Source organism: Halichoerus grypus, chromosome 8 (assembly GCF_964656455.1).
Source record: "Halichoerus grypus chromosome 8, mHalGry1.hap1.1, whole genome shotgun sequence".
NCBI classification, from domain to species: domain Eukaryota; kingdom Metazoa; phylum Chordata; class Mammalia; order Carnivora; family Phocidae; genus Halichoerus; species Halichoerus grypus.
In genome coordinates, this window is record NC_135719.1 from 67612009 (window position 1) to 67627707 (window position 15699).

At 35.9% G+C, this 15699-nt stretch overlaps 1 protein-coding gene across 2 annotated transcripts in view; it reads right to left on the minus strand.

The window, feature by feature from the left end:
* GOLM2 (golgi membrane protein 2) overlaps positions 1-15699 on the minus strand; it is a 113231-nt gene that overhangs the window by 70099 nt on the left and 27433 nt on the right. For both annotated transcript variants that reach the window (XM_078079423.1, XM_078079424.1), the window contains exons 2-4: positions 8944-8998; positions 3031-3133; positions 1209-1299 (exon numbers count right to left, since the gene is read on the minus strand). In XM_078079423.1, coding sequence (XP_077935549.1) covers positions 1209-1299; positions 3031-3133; positions 8944-8998 — 249 coding nt within the window. The remainder of the gene's footprint in view (positions 1-1208; positions 1300-3030; positions 3134-8943; positions 8999-15699) is intronic.

The window sequence follows — 15699 nt, forward strand, 5'->3', positions numbered from 1 at the left end:
CAGGGAATGAAGGATAGGGAGTAGGATTAGGCAGCTGGCCTGAAGGGTAAGGGCTGGTGTGCTACCCTAGAAAGGAGAAGTTCTCTAAGCCTCTCCATTCCTCCCACTTTGTTCCATTTAGGGCAAAATAAGGGTAAAGAAGAACTGGAGAGGACATTAGTCAATTAATAATATAAAAATAGCCTAGTACACACTTGCCTGGAAAAAATGGAAAAGCTCTCTCATCTGTGCTTCTTGGGAGAACAGAAGAGAGTAAATTTATCCCCTTATTTATCTATTACGCTTGTAATAATGCAATTGCAACAGCAAACCCCTCTCTTCCTTTTGTGTTCTACTATGCTCCTCTAGCCACCCAGTGTCTCAGGAATGCCTTCAATGCCTCTATGCTGCGATGGTAGCCCACTCAGACCTGTCATCTTCCAACAATCTATGTTCACATCTCTCCAAGGTAGGCTGCGGATGGGAGCAGTTAGTCCACTTTGTAGATTGAAAAAATGAAATAGAGAAAGAACACTGCCCTCGATATCATGCTCTAAAATAGTGAGTTAGCTAAGAACAAAAATCTGGTTTCCTTAACTTCTTGGCCTGTAGGTAAGATGTTACCACTTTTCACTATTCCATCTCTCTTTAAATCACAAGACTTTTTACAAAACATGGTTAGTCAGATAAGATTACAAGGTGCAAAAAAATGAATGTCCTAATGACCAGTAATTTTCAAATTCCTTCCATTTCTAGCAGGGGCTTCATAATATGTATCAAATGAAAATGGATAAATTAATAAAAGAATTTGCCACCCCCAAAAATATGAATCAAAATAATGGCTAGTGTTTCATTTCTATGTTTTAAGAAAGGAATTCAGAATAACAGAGATTGATACTTAAGGAAAAGGTGTCTCAAGTTTTTCCTATTTCTCAAATGCATAAAATAAGAAGTAACTGATTTGTCAATAAAGTTGTATCCACTTTACAGTCTGAGAAATATATTAATAGCAAAAATATTTAACTCAAAATTCGTTTTAAGAGTTGAGGTTATATTTTTGCAGATGTCTAATTTACTCAGCAATAAAAACACTGCAAGTCATTTTTAGAAATTGGCAAGCTAGAGTATTTAAAAATACAGTGTTTTATGACAAAAGTACATATTTTAATTTCTAAATTACAAGATTTATAACAAGAACATATTCTGATTTAAGTATTTTTTAAATTTACCTTTTGTTCCTGCAAAAACTGGTCTGCTAACTTTTTAATATTTTCTTCATGCTGTGCTCTTAACTCCTTGATCTGTTGTCCACACTGAAAACTAAATTACAAAGTCATTCTTTTAGGCTATATTATCTTGGATTGACTTCTCAAAGTTGTCTAGAAGTTGAAAACATACATTTAAAAGATAAAGCATTCAGTTAGCAAGAGAGTGGGCACAGAAAGACAAAGAGCAGATATAAAAATAGCTCACAGTCAAAATTCTGAGAATATTTGTATCTTTAATAGAGGATAAAGAATACTGATAAAGCTAATTAAAGTAACAGAAATTAGAAAGATGAAAAATTATTTTTATAAATTACATTTATAAAGAAACAATTATCAAAGCCAACTTCAAACACAGAAGAGAAAAAACATTATAGAAGAGAAAACCATGAGACCAATATATAGTAACAGATGAGAAAACCTAGAATTATGAGAGTTGATAAGGAGTGGCAGCAGACGATTCATCCAATAGACAGCATTTTCAACACAACTGTAAGAGTTCTAAACCATAATAACAACAAGAATGGAAGGAACCAATAAATAAGATAGAATGGAATCATCAAGAAAAAAGGTGAAGGAACAGAACAGATAAAGATTGGGAATTTTCACTGGACAAGTGGTCACAGAATACAAATAACACCATTCGTGCAAAAAGAAACAAATAGTTACAAAATATACAGAAAAATGTTAACTTTCACCATTAAAAGTACAATTAAACTTCTTATATGTATATATGGTAGTACTTTATTCCTATACTAGCAAAATTAAGTCCGAGTTATAAAGGCCAATGTTGGTAGGGGTACGGGAAAATATTTACATTATAAATTAGTACAACCATTTCAGAAAGCAATCTTTCATATATGTGATAAAAGCAACAAAACATTCTGTCTCAGGAATACTACATTTGAGAATATACACCAGTGAAATAACATAAGAGGGAGAAATCCTTTTTGCATAAAGGTTTTTATAGCTGGTATTCATAACAGAATGATAAGGAAAACTCCTACAACAGTCCAGCAACTGGGAGAGATTAAACAAACTTTGGTACATTAACATGCTGGAATAATATATTACCTTTGAATACGCTAACTCTCTAATTCTATAGATATATTGAAAATCATTGGATACTATTAGGTTAAAACACATACATGTAAATAGATGCATATTGATAACCTACAAGAGTAAGAAGCCAGAAATGGATACATGGTACTTTAAAATATGGTTCATCTTTCTAATTTTGGGTATGCAGACCTAAAAAAAACCTTTCATTATAAAACTGATTAAAGACAGAAGAAAGGTTTTTAAAGAGCGATTGCCAGAAAGAGGTTCCCCGACCTCCTCACCAACTGAGTGTAGAGGTGTACGCAAGAATGCAGAGCAGAAGCAGCAGCTCGCACTCAGTCCCTCAGCTGTTCTGGGGACACCTCCCAGTGTTGGCTTCGTCTTCTGGATGCCCCTCATAGAGAACCACAGATTCTCCTGTTAGTCTTTGCACATCTAATGCAATGAAACTCAGGCCTTGAACGATTTTCTGGCTCACAATGAACTCTTCTACATGGGCAGACTACACATATCTTGTAAAAGATATTTTAATGGCGTTTAACATATCACAATAAAAGAGTGTGGATCTCAAAGAGGCACAGAAAGACAACAGAAAAGGAATTTAAAAGACCTAAGGAAATGAAAGAAGAAAAGAAAAACAGAAACCAGAAAGGAAGAAATAAATGGTCCAAAAGTTGGACAAATATTCCAGATTCATAGCTATTTGTTGCATATAGCATCTCACCTCTCATATTCTAACCTCTTCACAAGGTAAGTAGTGTTCTTCCTATAGTCCTGAAGCTGGTCTTCTTGTCGAAGAAACTCCTGACGAAGTTCAGCAAGTTGCTCTATCCACACAAGGTAAGAATCAAAGGAATAAAGTTTACTCATTCTAATACTTCTTATCAAGAAGTTATGGGATTTTTAAAATTTATATACACGTCTCAATTTCTTTACTCAAACTCTCAGGCAGTTAAATTATATAATTAGTACATTTAATTGCCTTTTATAACGCATGGGCAATAAAAATTTTTTTAAAGATTTATTTATTTATTTGAGGTGGGGGAAAGTGAGTGAGCAGGGGGAGGGGCAAAGGGAGAGGGAGAGAATCTCAGGCAGACTCTGAACTGAGAAGGAGCCCAACGGGGGGGGGCTCCATCTCATGACCCTGAGATCATGACCTGAGCCAAAACCAAGAGTCGGATGCTTAACAGACTGAACCGCCCAGGCGCCCCAGCAATAAAATTTATTTTAAAAACAAGATAGCCTTGGGGCACCTGAGTGGCTCAGTTGGTTGGGCTTCCAACTCTTGGTTTCAGCTCAGGTCATGACCTCATGGGTTGTGGGATCAAGCCCCACACTGGGCTCCGAATTCAGCGGGGAGTTGGCTTGGGATTCCCTCTCTCCCTCTGACCCTCCCCCTGCTTGCGTGCACACGTTTTCTCTCTCTCTCTCTCTCAAATAAATTTTTAAAAAAAGACAGCCTCAGTGGCTTTGACATCAATCAGAAATATTAAAAAATTATACATTTTTTCATATTATGTAGGTATATACTAACTGTGGAAACAGTACCAAAAAAAGACAAAAGACAAAAACCAAAAAACCCTACTTAACTCTTTAAACCTATCTGCTTTATAAAAGGGGAGTGGGGAATCATATTTTTTAGAGGTGTTGGCTATGGATACAGAATTCAAGGTTTCTTTTTCATTTTAATAACATTTGACTCCCAAGTTAAGTGCAATCACTTTGGATCTCATTTCTAGTTCTGCTGCTAATGCTAGGACCACATATACTATAATTATATTTTCAAAGCTCATAATTTCTGGACAAGAGCTTGAAGTTTTAGTTGTAATGAACAACATGAACTTCCAAGCTGAAGAGTAGATGAAACGTGGGGCCAGATGTACCTTTTTTTCCCCCCAGAGAGGGAGAGGGCGGGGAGGGGCAGAAGGAGAGGGAAAGAGAATCTTAAGTAGGCTCCATGCCCAGTGCAGAGCAGGAGCCAGGGCCAGGCTTGATCTCACAACTCTGAGATCATAACCCAAGTAAAATCAGGAGTCAGAAGCTTAACCGACTGAGCCACACAGGCACCCCAGATGCTCTTTTGTTCACATTTAATCCACAATCACCCACCCCACATTTTCTAGAGTTGCTCCCTCTTCACATGACCCTACAAATAAAAGAAATTCAGCCAGAGAAGAGAAACGTCAGTTTCTGAAAAAGAGGATTAAGAAAATTAGCTAACAGCTTTAGCAGTAAGCAAAAGTAGGAAGAAAGTCTTAATTTTTATAAATGGCAACAGAGGTCTTTTCTGCATAAGTAACATTTCTTAAGACTAAATATATCTAGGGGCGCCTGGGTGGCTCAGTCGTTAAGCGTCTGCCTTCGGCTCAGGTCATGGTCCCGGGGTCCTGGGATCGAGCCCCGCATCGGGCTCCGTGCTCAGCAGGAAGCTTGCTTCTCCCTCTCCCACTCCCCCTGCTGTGTTCCCTCTCTCGCTGTGTCTCTCTCTGTCAAATAAATAAATAAAATCTTAAAAAAAAAAAAAGACTAAATATATCTAACCATAATATACCAATATTATAACATCTACTTTTCATGGAAGGCTTCTAAAATCAGTCTTATTACTTTAAGGGCACTCCAAAAATGCTTGGGATATAAGTTTTCAAAAAGCAGAGGTAAAATATATTTATAATGTAATTATATACATGTAAAAAACTGGACTAAAATAAAAATATTTCAAAGTGCTACCAGTGATTATGTTTAGTGGTAGGATTCTGAGCATATTTTTTTCTCTACTTTCTAAATTTTATTGTGGAATCATAACTGTGACAATGACAACAAATAAAAATTTTAAGGTCAGATGAACATTTGCTGAAATGTATAAATAAAACATTTAACAATGCGCATATCAATAGTTATTGTATAGTATAATACTCAGGTGTAAAAAGTTAATGATTCACATAAAATGTTTGTAGTTGATAATCATGTTTACATATTCAAGCCACATATTTTTATTTTAAAAATTTTTGAGCTATAACACTGTATAAATTTAAGATGTACAACATGTTGATTTAATTCACTTCCCTACTGTGAATGACTTCCACTGAAGCACTAGCTAACACCGCCACTGTCTCACATAATCACCATTTCTTTTTGTGGTGAGAATGTTGAAGATCTACTCTCTCAGCAATTTTCAAGTACCTAATACAGTATTGTTAACTATAATCACCATGTTGTTTATTAGATCCCCAAAACTTATTCATTTTATAACTGAGAGTTTGTACACTTTGACCAACATCTCCTCATTCTCCCCACCCTACTCCCAACCCCTGGTAATCACCATTCCATTCTGATATTTTAGCCAGTTCAGTGAACCTGTATTCAGGCAGGAAAGGTTCTAGAACTGAAAAGTTACTGCAATTAAAAAAAATAAGCACCAGCAAGCAGCTACTAGATAATGTACCTCAACTGGTGGTCTGTAGGCTTCTTTTTCCCACATTGTAAAATAACTGAAGTAAGTTTAGTCAAGCCACATTTTAAGTTTCTTCTTACTCTATTAATTCTCCAATATGTAAACATGGTTGATCTCCATAGTTTTTCATCTCTGATATCTACCTCAGACAAAAATAGAAATCTGACACCAAGTATCCCTGAATAATACATTACTTGATCCCTGGCCCCATCTCCTAAGATATAGAGGACTAGAGGTAGCAGAAACTCTGGCCTCAGCTATGGCTGTTGATTCTACAGAGACACTGAGATCTCAGCAAGAGGCAGTGACAAAAAGCCTTGTAGCCTACAGATATTTTAGCCAGTTCAGTGAACCTGTATTCAGGCAGGAAAGGTTCTAGAACTGAAAAGTTACTGCAATTAAAAAAAATAAGCACCAGCAAGCAGCTACTAGATAATGTACCTCAACTGGTGGTCTGTAGGCTTCTTTTTCCCACATTATAAAATAACTGAAGTAGCTAAGTTTATCTTCAGAATGAACCTGAGGCTTAGTATGATTTCAAGATTTGGGATGGCTTCTCCTCCTTCCCACAAAGTTTTTCACTAACAACATTTGAAATTCCTTTATCAAGAAGTAGTTTTAGGGGCGTCTGGGTGGCTTAGTCGTTAAGCGTCTACCTTCGGTTCAGGTCACGATCCCAGCATCCTGGGATCGAGCCCCCATCGGGCTCCCTGCTCTGCGGGAAGCCTGCTTCTCCCTCTCCCACTCCCCCTGCTTGTGTTCCCTCTCTCTCTGTATCTCTCTCTGTCAAATAAGTAAATAAAATCTTAAAAAAAAAAAAAAGAAGTAGTTTTATTTCTAAATGGAGATAAAAGGCTTAAAATACAATTGACAAGGAAAAATAAAACATCAGTATGAGTGAGTTCCAGTCCATGTAAAATATCAGATTCTTTCCTGTTTGAATACAGGGAAAGGATTATAAAGCAGGGAGCTCATTGGTGCTTTGAGTAAGTCAACACAAAGACCTGAAAAGGGGAAAAGTAAATAGATCAGAGAGCAAAACTAAAGACAAAATTTTCCTGTATCTCAATTTTACCTTCAACTGATAGCCATGTGTTTTCTTTATTTTTTATTTTTTTAAAATATCTTTATTCTACCTTCTTTCTTGTAGTGTATTTTATTTTACTTTTAAAATAGGCTCCCACCCAACATGGGGCTCAAACTCACAACCCCAAGATCGAGAGTTGCATGCTCTACCCAACTGAGCCAGGCAGGCACCCATGTTTTATTTTGAACCCAAAGATACTCTGTGTCTACTGTGGCTACTCCAGGTCACCATAGCAAGATTCTCAGAGTAACTTAACATGAGATCAGGTCCACAGCTGATTGTGCAGAATGTTCTACTTCTGGCAGTAACACCAGGGTATATTACAGAAAGGCATGGCCATGCTCCTTCAATTTAACTTCAAAAGATTAGGGATGCAGTTAAAAAATGGGTTGCCTAGGACCAACATTTAAAGCAAAAAAAAAAAATTTACTTCTAGAAAATTTTTATTTCAAATTTCCTTTCAGTAATAGGCATAAAAATAAGGTGAGCTATTCAAAATAAACTGGTGTATACTAGAATGTTACTTTGTTATCTCAGGGATTAAAAACCAACTCTCATTCCTTTCATTTCCAAATAAAATATTAACTACCACAATGTTTTTTAAAGAGTCTTAGTGTGTATGAATTCCATTATATCCAGTATTAATTTCAACGAAAATAGTCCAATTTGGATTTTATAGTTGATTTGAAGTTTGTTTCAGTAGAAATAGTTCCTAAAGTGCAAAAGTCCCTTTAAAAGGATATTCAATCTTAAGAGTCCAAGCTTCAGTAACTGCACTAAACCAAAAGTTGTACAGTTATGAGTTCAAATCAAAGCCTCTTTTACTGAAGATTATCATAAAAAATTTCCAAATATCTCAAGATGTACTTCAATGCACACAATACAATAAAGATTTTTACTCAGTAACATAGGCTGTCATTTTCTTTGGCATAGACTAGCAGAAGCCACTGGACTTCTTATTCAACTGATCTATGATTACTTAATAGAAATATACTTTGATGACAAGCAGAATCATTTGTAAAAATAGCCAGCAGGAAGCAGCACTGACAGAGTGACATCTTCTGTGTCATCCTAATGTACTCCTATGAGTCAAAAAGAGTAGAATATGTACACAAATGCAACAAAAACAGATGTGGCCACCCAGGGAGTAAATTTCTAAGAGAAAGTCAAAGCTGTTCTAAATCATAGATAGTAAAAAATTAATAATTTCTATTTTCGAGTTACAACACACACAAAAATAATGGTTTTGCTAGGTGAAGAGCAAAACTTCAATAAATTACAAAGCTAGCTCAGGTTGGCTTCTTCAAGAGGATAATAAATATGTATCATCTAATTCTACCTAAAGAGAGTTAAAATGGTTATAGAATAAAGATATATTTATGAAATTACAAAGCATTTATTACCCACATACAAAAACTTAGAGTCACTATTACAAAGTTTTAAAATAATACAATGTTGTAACTAAAGGGTGGGAGGGAGAAGGGGGTTGCTCTTCAGACCCCAAATTCCAAAGGCTGGTGATGGTGTGAAGTAATGTTAAGGAAAGTATAGAGTTTATTCTCCTTAACTATTATTATTTTTTATAAAAGCTTTAGTCATCTATTACTTCATCTAAGGGGGGGAACATATAGCTCCAGGTTTCTTTCTGGCTTCTTTCCAAGTTTTCTTTCTATTCTAAGTTTCTATTCCCAGTGTATCTAAAACATTAAGCATGGAGGACCTGTCCAAAGCTTCCCTAGACCTGAATGGATTATTTTAGCAATTGGACACAGTACAGAGGGATTATCCCTTACCTTTTCCCTAGAAATTTGATAGCTTCTGAAGCTACAGCTCAATTTTCTTTGATGCGTCTTTTAACATTTCATTGCATGAAATCAGTCTACCACACAAGATTTAAATGCAAATTTTAACTTGCATTTATTATATATATATATAAAGCAACATTACAATTTTTTATTCTATCTTAAAAGGACAAATGTCTTGCCATCAGAGGAGCTTTGTTCAAAAAATTTTATTTCATTTAGCTATTTGATTCTTGAGGATTTTAGACATTTAGTGACCTTTATTTATCTTTAATCTGTAATTAAGTTTCTTACCCTTTAAATGATGTATATCTGCCATCTGATATGATATGTTGCTCTGTAGTTTAACCTGAAAAAAAATTAAGTTTCATTTTACTACAGAATATGCAGTTTTACTCATATTTCCTTTTTTTTGCTCATATTTACTTTGAGCTTGATCATAAATGCAAAAGAAAAATCCTTAACTTATACAAACCTGTCCTTTTCCAAAAAGAATTAGAGATAAATTCTGATTTTGTAATACTCATTTTAAATTTGCAAAAGAATATTCATTTTACTTAATATATAGTCTAATAACTTTTAAACATTTAAAAGTTTGAGTTAAATATTGCTTAATGAGATCTTTTTTCAAAATCTTACCAGAAGAGACCTCTTACTAACTCTATATTAAGAAAAGAATTAATTGTTTGAATCAGTTAATGGCAAATCAAAAGTAACTGATGCATTAAGCTCCCACAGGATGACAGATACTACACAGGACCTGTTGTGGTCACTGCCCTTCAAGAGCCAGTATACAAGAACAATAAGAACTTAGAAGTATACCAAAATATGACTCAAATTAAGGCTTAGCACTTAATTTAAATCTTTTTTTTTTTTTAAGTAATCTCTACACCCAACATGGGGTTCCAACTCACAACCCTGAGATCAAGAGTCGCAAACTTCATCGACTGAGCAGTCAGGCACCCCAGGCTTAGCACTTAATTTAAAAAATAAAATAAGGCCTTGGAGAGCTAGGATTCATCCACAAAGAACTACTGTACCAGTTTTTGCTTCAAGAGGTTTCACCCAATTGTTAAATGCAACTAAAATATCTCTACAAACAGGTTCTCTTGTCAACCTCAAGAGTAACTTTACTTTGAAAGCATAGACAGATCATATTGAACTGAAGCAGCACCATGAGTACCAAACTGATTATGATAAATACCTCCTCAATCTCTGAAGAGAAAGTTTTAAAATTCTTAGTTTGAAATAATTATAGATTTGTAAAAAATTGAAAAGATAGCACAGAAGTCCCATGTACCCTTCACACAATTCCCCCAGTGGGTACATCCTATAGAACTATGGAATAACATCTAAACCAGGAATCTGACATTGGTACAACATGTAAGTATAATTGTATGTCATTTTGTCATATGTATAGATTTATGTAACCACCACCAAAACCAAGATACAGAATACTCTATCATCACAAAGATGTCCCTCATACTGTCCTTTATAGTCAAATCTATCCTCCTTCCTCACACCATTTCTAATCCCTTGTAACTACTAATTTGTCCTCCATCTCTGCAACTTTGTCATTCAAGCATGTTATATAAACGGAATCATATAACGTGTGACCTTTTAAGATGTTTTTACTCAGCATAACACATAATTGTTGCATATATCAATAGTCCATTCCTTTTTATTGCTGAGTAGTATTCCAGGATATGAATGTACTACCATTTGTTTAAAGCATTCAACTATTGTGTAACATTTTTGTGGTTTCTACTTTTTAGATAGTACAAATACAGGGGCTATGAAAAATTATGTTCAGATTTTTACATGAACATTAATTTTCATTTCTCTGAGATAAATGCCCAAGAGTGAGGCTGTTCCTTTTCAAAAGTGGCCATGCCACTTTCATTTACATTTAAAAAAAATTACCACACAGATACTGGATGGGAGAATATAAAACAATTGGAAAACATGAGAGCAGCCTCAAGGAATCAGTAGGCAAAGCAGCACCTAAAGCAGTATAATTACTGTAAGAATTCAGAGATGATTCTTAGCTGATGTAATCAGGGAAAACTTTATGGAAGGGATTTTATCTGAATTAGGCATTGAAGGCTAGGTAAAATTGTAAATCGGTAGAAAAGGACATTTTAGATAGAGGGTATGGCATAAGAAAAGTTAGAGAGGCAAGAAAGACATGAGGCACATATGAAGACCTGATCAAAATACTGTTTGGTTATAGCACATAATACAGGGCAAAAAACAGTGGGAAAGAAGGTTTGAGATAAGTCCATGGAGTGCCCTTCAGCCCTAAGAAGAATCTATTCTTCAAACAGAGAGCCAGTGACTTTCAAATTTCATATGAAAGCTTATCCATAACAAATAACGAATGAAAGCATACCTGTTCTAGTTGAAGCACAAGTGGGAATCTAGGGGTCCCACTTCCTTTTCCCCTAGAATCCTGGTGGCTTTGAAGAATGAAGTTTAAAATATGATGTAGATATTCAGTCATAAAAAGGAATGAAGTACTGGTACGTGCTACAGTATGGATGAGCCTTGAAAACATTATATATGCTAAGTAAAAGAAGCCAGTCACAAAAGGACATAGGGTTTCTTCTTGTGGTGATGAAAATGTTCTGAAATTAGTGATGATGGCTGCATAGTACTGTGAATATACTAAAAAACAAACTGAACTGAAAAAAAAAAACTGAACTGTACACCTTAAAAGGTTAAGTTTTATGATATATGAATAATATCTCAAATTTTTAATGCAAAAAAATAGAAATGAAAATGCCAAGGGTATTACAGGGACCGGATATGAAACTGGGGATAGAATAATGGACAAACTCTAGACACTCAAGGAGTTTATTATTTAGGAGAGGCAGTCAAGTAACTAGTCAATTACAATACAGTAAAATAAATGCTATTATTAGGTCCCACAGATATGACAGGAGAATTTAGTAGAAGCACTTAAATCCTTAAGAGGATGAAATGCCTTAGGGGAGTGAGGGGTGGCTTCTGGAGATGATAGCTAAAATATGTCCAGTAGGAAAAGTAGTGTTTTGCCAGGTGGAAGTAGGCAGAGGGTAAGGAGGAAAGATATTCAAGGCATGTGTCAAAACTTAGAAGTGAGGGGCACCTGGGTAGCTCAGTCGTTAAGCGTCTGCCTTGGGCTCAGGTCATGATTCTGGGGTCCTGGGATCAAGCCCCGCATCATCGGGCTGCCTGCTCCACGGAAGCCTACTTCTCCCTCTCCCACTCCCCCTGCTTGTGTTCCCTCTCTGGCTGTCTCTCTCTCTCTGTCAAATAAATAAAATCTTTAAAAAAAAAAACAAAAAAAACCCTTAGAAGTGAAAAATAATACACATTTCAAAAACTTCAAGCAGTTCTAAGCAGCTGGAACAGAGAGAAAGAAGTGGCAAGAAATATGGATAGAAAGGTAAGCAAGGTCCACATTATGAAGGGTCTTGCCAAAAAATGTGGATACATTCCAACGGCTATGGTCAACCTTTCAAGGACTTCAAGCAAGGGTAAGAGATCCAATTGGCAACCTGGCTTCAGTGTGATGAGTGGACCAGAGGGACAAGATGAGAGAGAGGGAGACCGGGCAGGAGAACAGGAGACTACTGCTGCATCTCAGGTGAGAAAATGATGGTCTAAGCCAGGGGTGGGCACACTATGGCCTGTGAGCCAAATCTGGCCTGCTTCCTGTTTTGGTAGGGATGACAAACTAAGGATGGTTTATACATTTTTAAATGGTTGGGAAATCAAAAGAAGAATAATATTTTGTGAATTAAATGAAATGCAAATTTCAGTGTCTATAAATAAAGTTTTATGGGAAACGGCCAGACCCATTCATTTACATGTCGTCTCTGCCTGTTATGGAGCTACAGTGATTGTGACAAAGACTATATGGCCTGCAAAGCCTAACATATTTACAATATGCCAACCTCTGGTCTAAACTAATAGAATGAGAACAGAGAAATAAATATATTTGGGAAATATGAAAGAGGAAGAATGAATAATCTTGCTGACTGAGTAGATAGAGGGTAAAAGAAGAAACATCAAAGATGATGGTTAGATTTCTAAAGTAGGAAACTAGATGAGTAAGGTTGCAGTACTACTCCCCAACAGGGAAGCAGGAAAAATAGACTTGGGGTGGGAGGGAGAAGTGGGGGGATGATTTTTTCAGATTTGAACCTGTTGAATATGAGGCACTTGTGACACACCCAAGAAGAGATCTGGAAGAGGTCTGGAGCTTGGGGACCGATGAATTGAGATTCATTAGCATATGAATGACAATTAAAGCCAAGGGAATGAGATCATTGATGGAAAGCTGCAGAGGCAGCAGGAGAAACTGACACCAGTTGCCATGTGATCAGTTGATCACTAAGAACTGCTCTCCAATCATTTGTAATTAGCCTATGTTACATTCTTTCCCACTTCCTTTATTTTCATGATCCAATTTTTTTTTGCATTTTTTGCCCCTCCAAAGAACATAACCATCTTTTTTCTTGTTTTCAACAAGTTAGCATTACTTTGTTTTTTATCCATTTTTATGATGTTATTCCAACTTCTCCACACTCTATTTTAAACTTGCTTTTTAAATTGCTAGAGATGCTGTTCTTGAATACTAGGCTATGAGTGGCCTCAGCTTCCCTGAACTGTCTCTTTTGTATCCTTATAGTCTTAACAATTTTTTTAATGGAGGAAGGGAAATTCAATCTACAGACCACAAAAATAGTACAGGATTATATGAGCAGTACTGCTTTATTCTTATCACTTTAATTTTCTCTTCAATCTTCTTTATTGAGAATGGAGATGCTGATCCCAATGGCTCATACATAAAGTCCTCACATTTCAAAAGCTGCTCTGGAACAATATATTTTACATGGTATTAAAGAGAAAATCATAGCTTGTCTAAATAAAAGCCTTTTCTTAATCCAGCATAATGAATTTATTTTCCACCCCATTCCTTTGCCATGTAAGAATTTTTCAGTTAGCTTCTCAGACCCCCCCTTATGGCATTCCCTTGGCATCTCATGTTCTCTATTATTCCTGTCAATCTTTCGCACAGGAGTCTCACAATAATCTTATATTTAGTATTTAGTATTATCGGCAAGTAACAGTTCCCAATTTCTCTCACTTCCTATTAACACTAGTTTCATTCTGCAAGTTATCTCACCTTCCATATGCCTTTGAACTGAGGTGCCAAGGATTTGCTCAAAGATCTCACAGAGCCCAGCTGGTAGATCATTAAACCCAGAAGTTCTCTTCCCTCTACAACAATTTTACTATATTGCTCACTTTCAGAATCTAGATGTCTGCTACTAAACTATCTGTTCATCTTTTTGACGTTGCAATATCACAGGCATCTGATCCCTCTTCTCTCCATATATACACCTCACCGTCCCCCTCCAATTCTTATCTAGCTCCTAAAATGGTTTCATAAAGAATCCTTCTAACATTCAATATTATCCTTTCAAGGAAATCTGAATGTGTTTTTAGCTATCATGACACTCCTTTGTATTCTGGCAAAATCTAAGAATATAAAGCAATGACTTAATTTTGGCTTTAATCTTACATTTTCTACCATCTTGAGTCTGTTTATGAAGACTTTTCCCATTTGGTTTCTGATTTTTTTTTTATTTGCACTAATTTCTTCAACTTTGTTTTCCTTTCCTTTTAAGCTTTTCATTAATCATTTCTGCATAGAGATAGGTCTCTTTAGTTCTTTAAGTCCTTTGGCTTTAACCCTTCCTCTGAGAGCCTTCAATTCCTTTAATACTTCCACCATCTCATCACCTTCAAAAGGAAGCTTGCCTTACCTTATGATTATTCCTCCTCATAGTTTTAATTTTCTTGTGTTCTAACATGAATTTGCTTATCTTCTAAATGACTCTGACAAAACTTCCCAGTTGTTTGGAAACTAATTTGAGTTCTCACTATTTCATGATTGGAAAAAAGATATTTCATTTTACCACAAAAACTCTGTTGGAACTGGCAATGCTATAGGAATACTTTTTTTTTTCTAAGTATATTCCAGACAGGTAACAGTACATAAACTCTAAGAAGTATTATTTAATCCTTATTTTATGAAAGGATTCTTATTGTCCGGCTTTACACGTCCCTTTTGGTCACTTTCCGACTTTTGCCAAAATACCCTTTTCACAATATGCAAGAAAGATATCAAATAATTTCTCTTTCAAATTTCTTTGGGGATGAGGGGTGTGTGTTAGATAGACACGCACACACAGACGCACATGTACACACAAACGTAGCCCCATCCCTTCGCTTAATTTACATCTGTGGTCAGATAGATTCCAACCCAAATCCCAACATATCCTTCAAAAACCCACAATGCTCAAAATGCCTTGCCTGACTCAAGTCTAGTGGGAAGAGCCTCATATTCAGTCCTGTCAAAAAGAAAACATTCTTTTATCACACACAGTCCTATTTCCAGTAAGAATGTCACCTTGTTTCTCTTCTACTCCCAAGGTTTATCAGAAATGAGAATTCCATGAGAACAGGCACTGTGTCTCTCACTCATCACTGTGTATCCATCTCAGCAAACGTTTGCTGAATGACTCCCTAGATTTTCATGCTCCATTCTCTTTGTACTACGTATTTTTCTACCTTAAATTGTATTTTATTCATATTTGTATAATTCTAATTATCCTTCAAGACTTCTTCTAAACCCCCTCATTTATTTCCCCTTGTTATCAACTTCATTGCCTTAGGCTTTACTTTCCCTCTCCCCTTCTGCAATGCTTGTTTCTCTGGGATTTGGAGTCCATCTATAATTGGCTGATTATCCATGCTGTCTTTGGCCTTTTCCATGTTAATCTCTTAAAATGTGTTTCCTATCATTCCTGAGACCTTTTTCCTCTCTTCCAAGACACATGTTCTTTATCTTTCTTTAGTAACAATTATCTTCTCCTGATATTCTCCTATAGCATTTCTCGCTCATCCCCAGCTATTTCATCTATTTTCCTCTCATCTTTCTTCCTTCAATACCTAAAACTTAATCTTTATATTTTTACCACCTCTTTCTGAAGC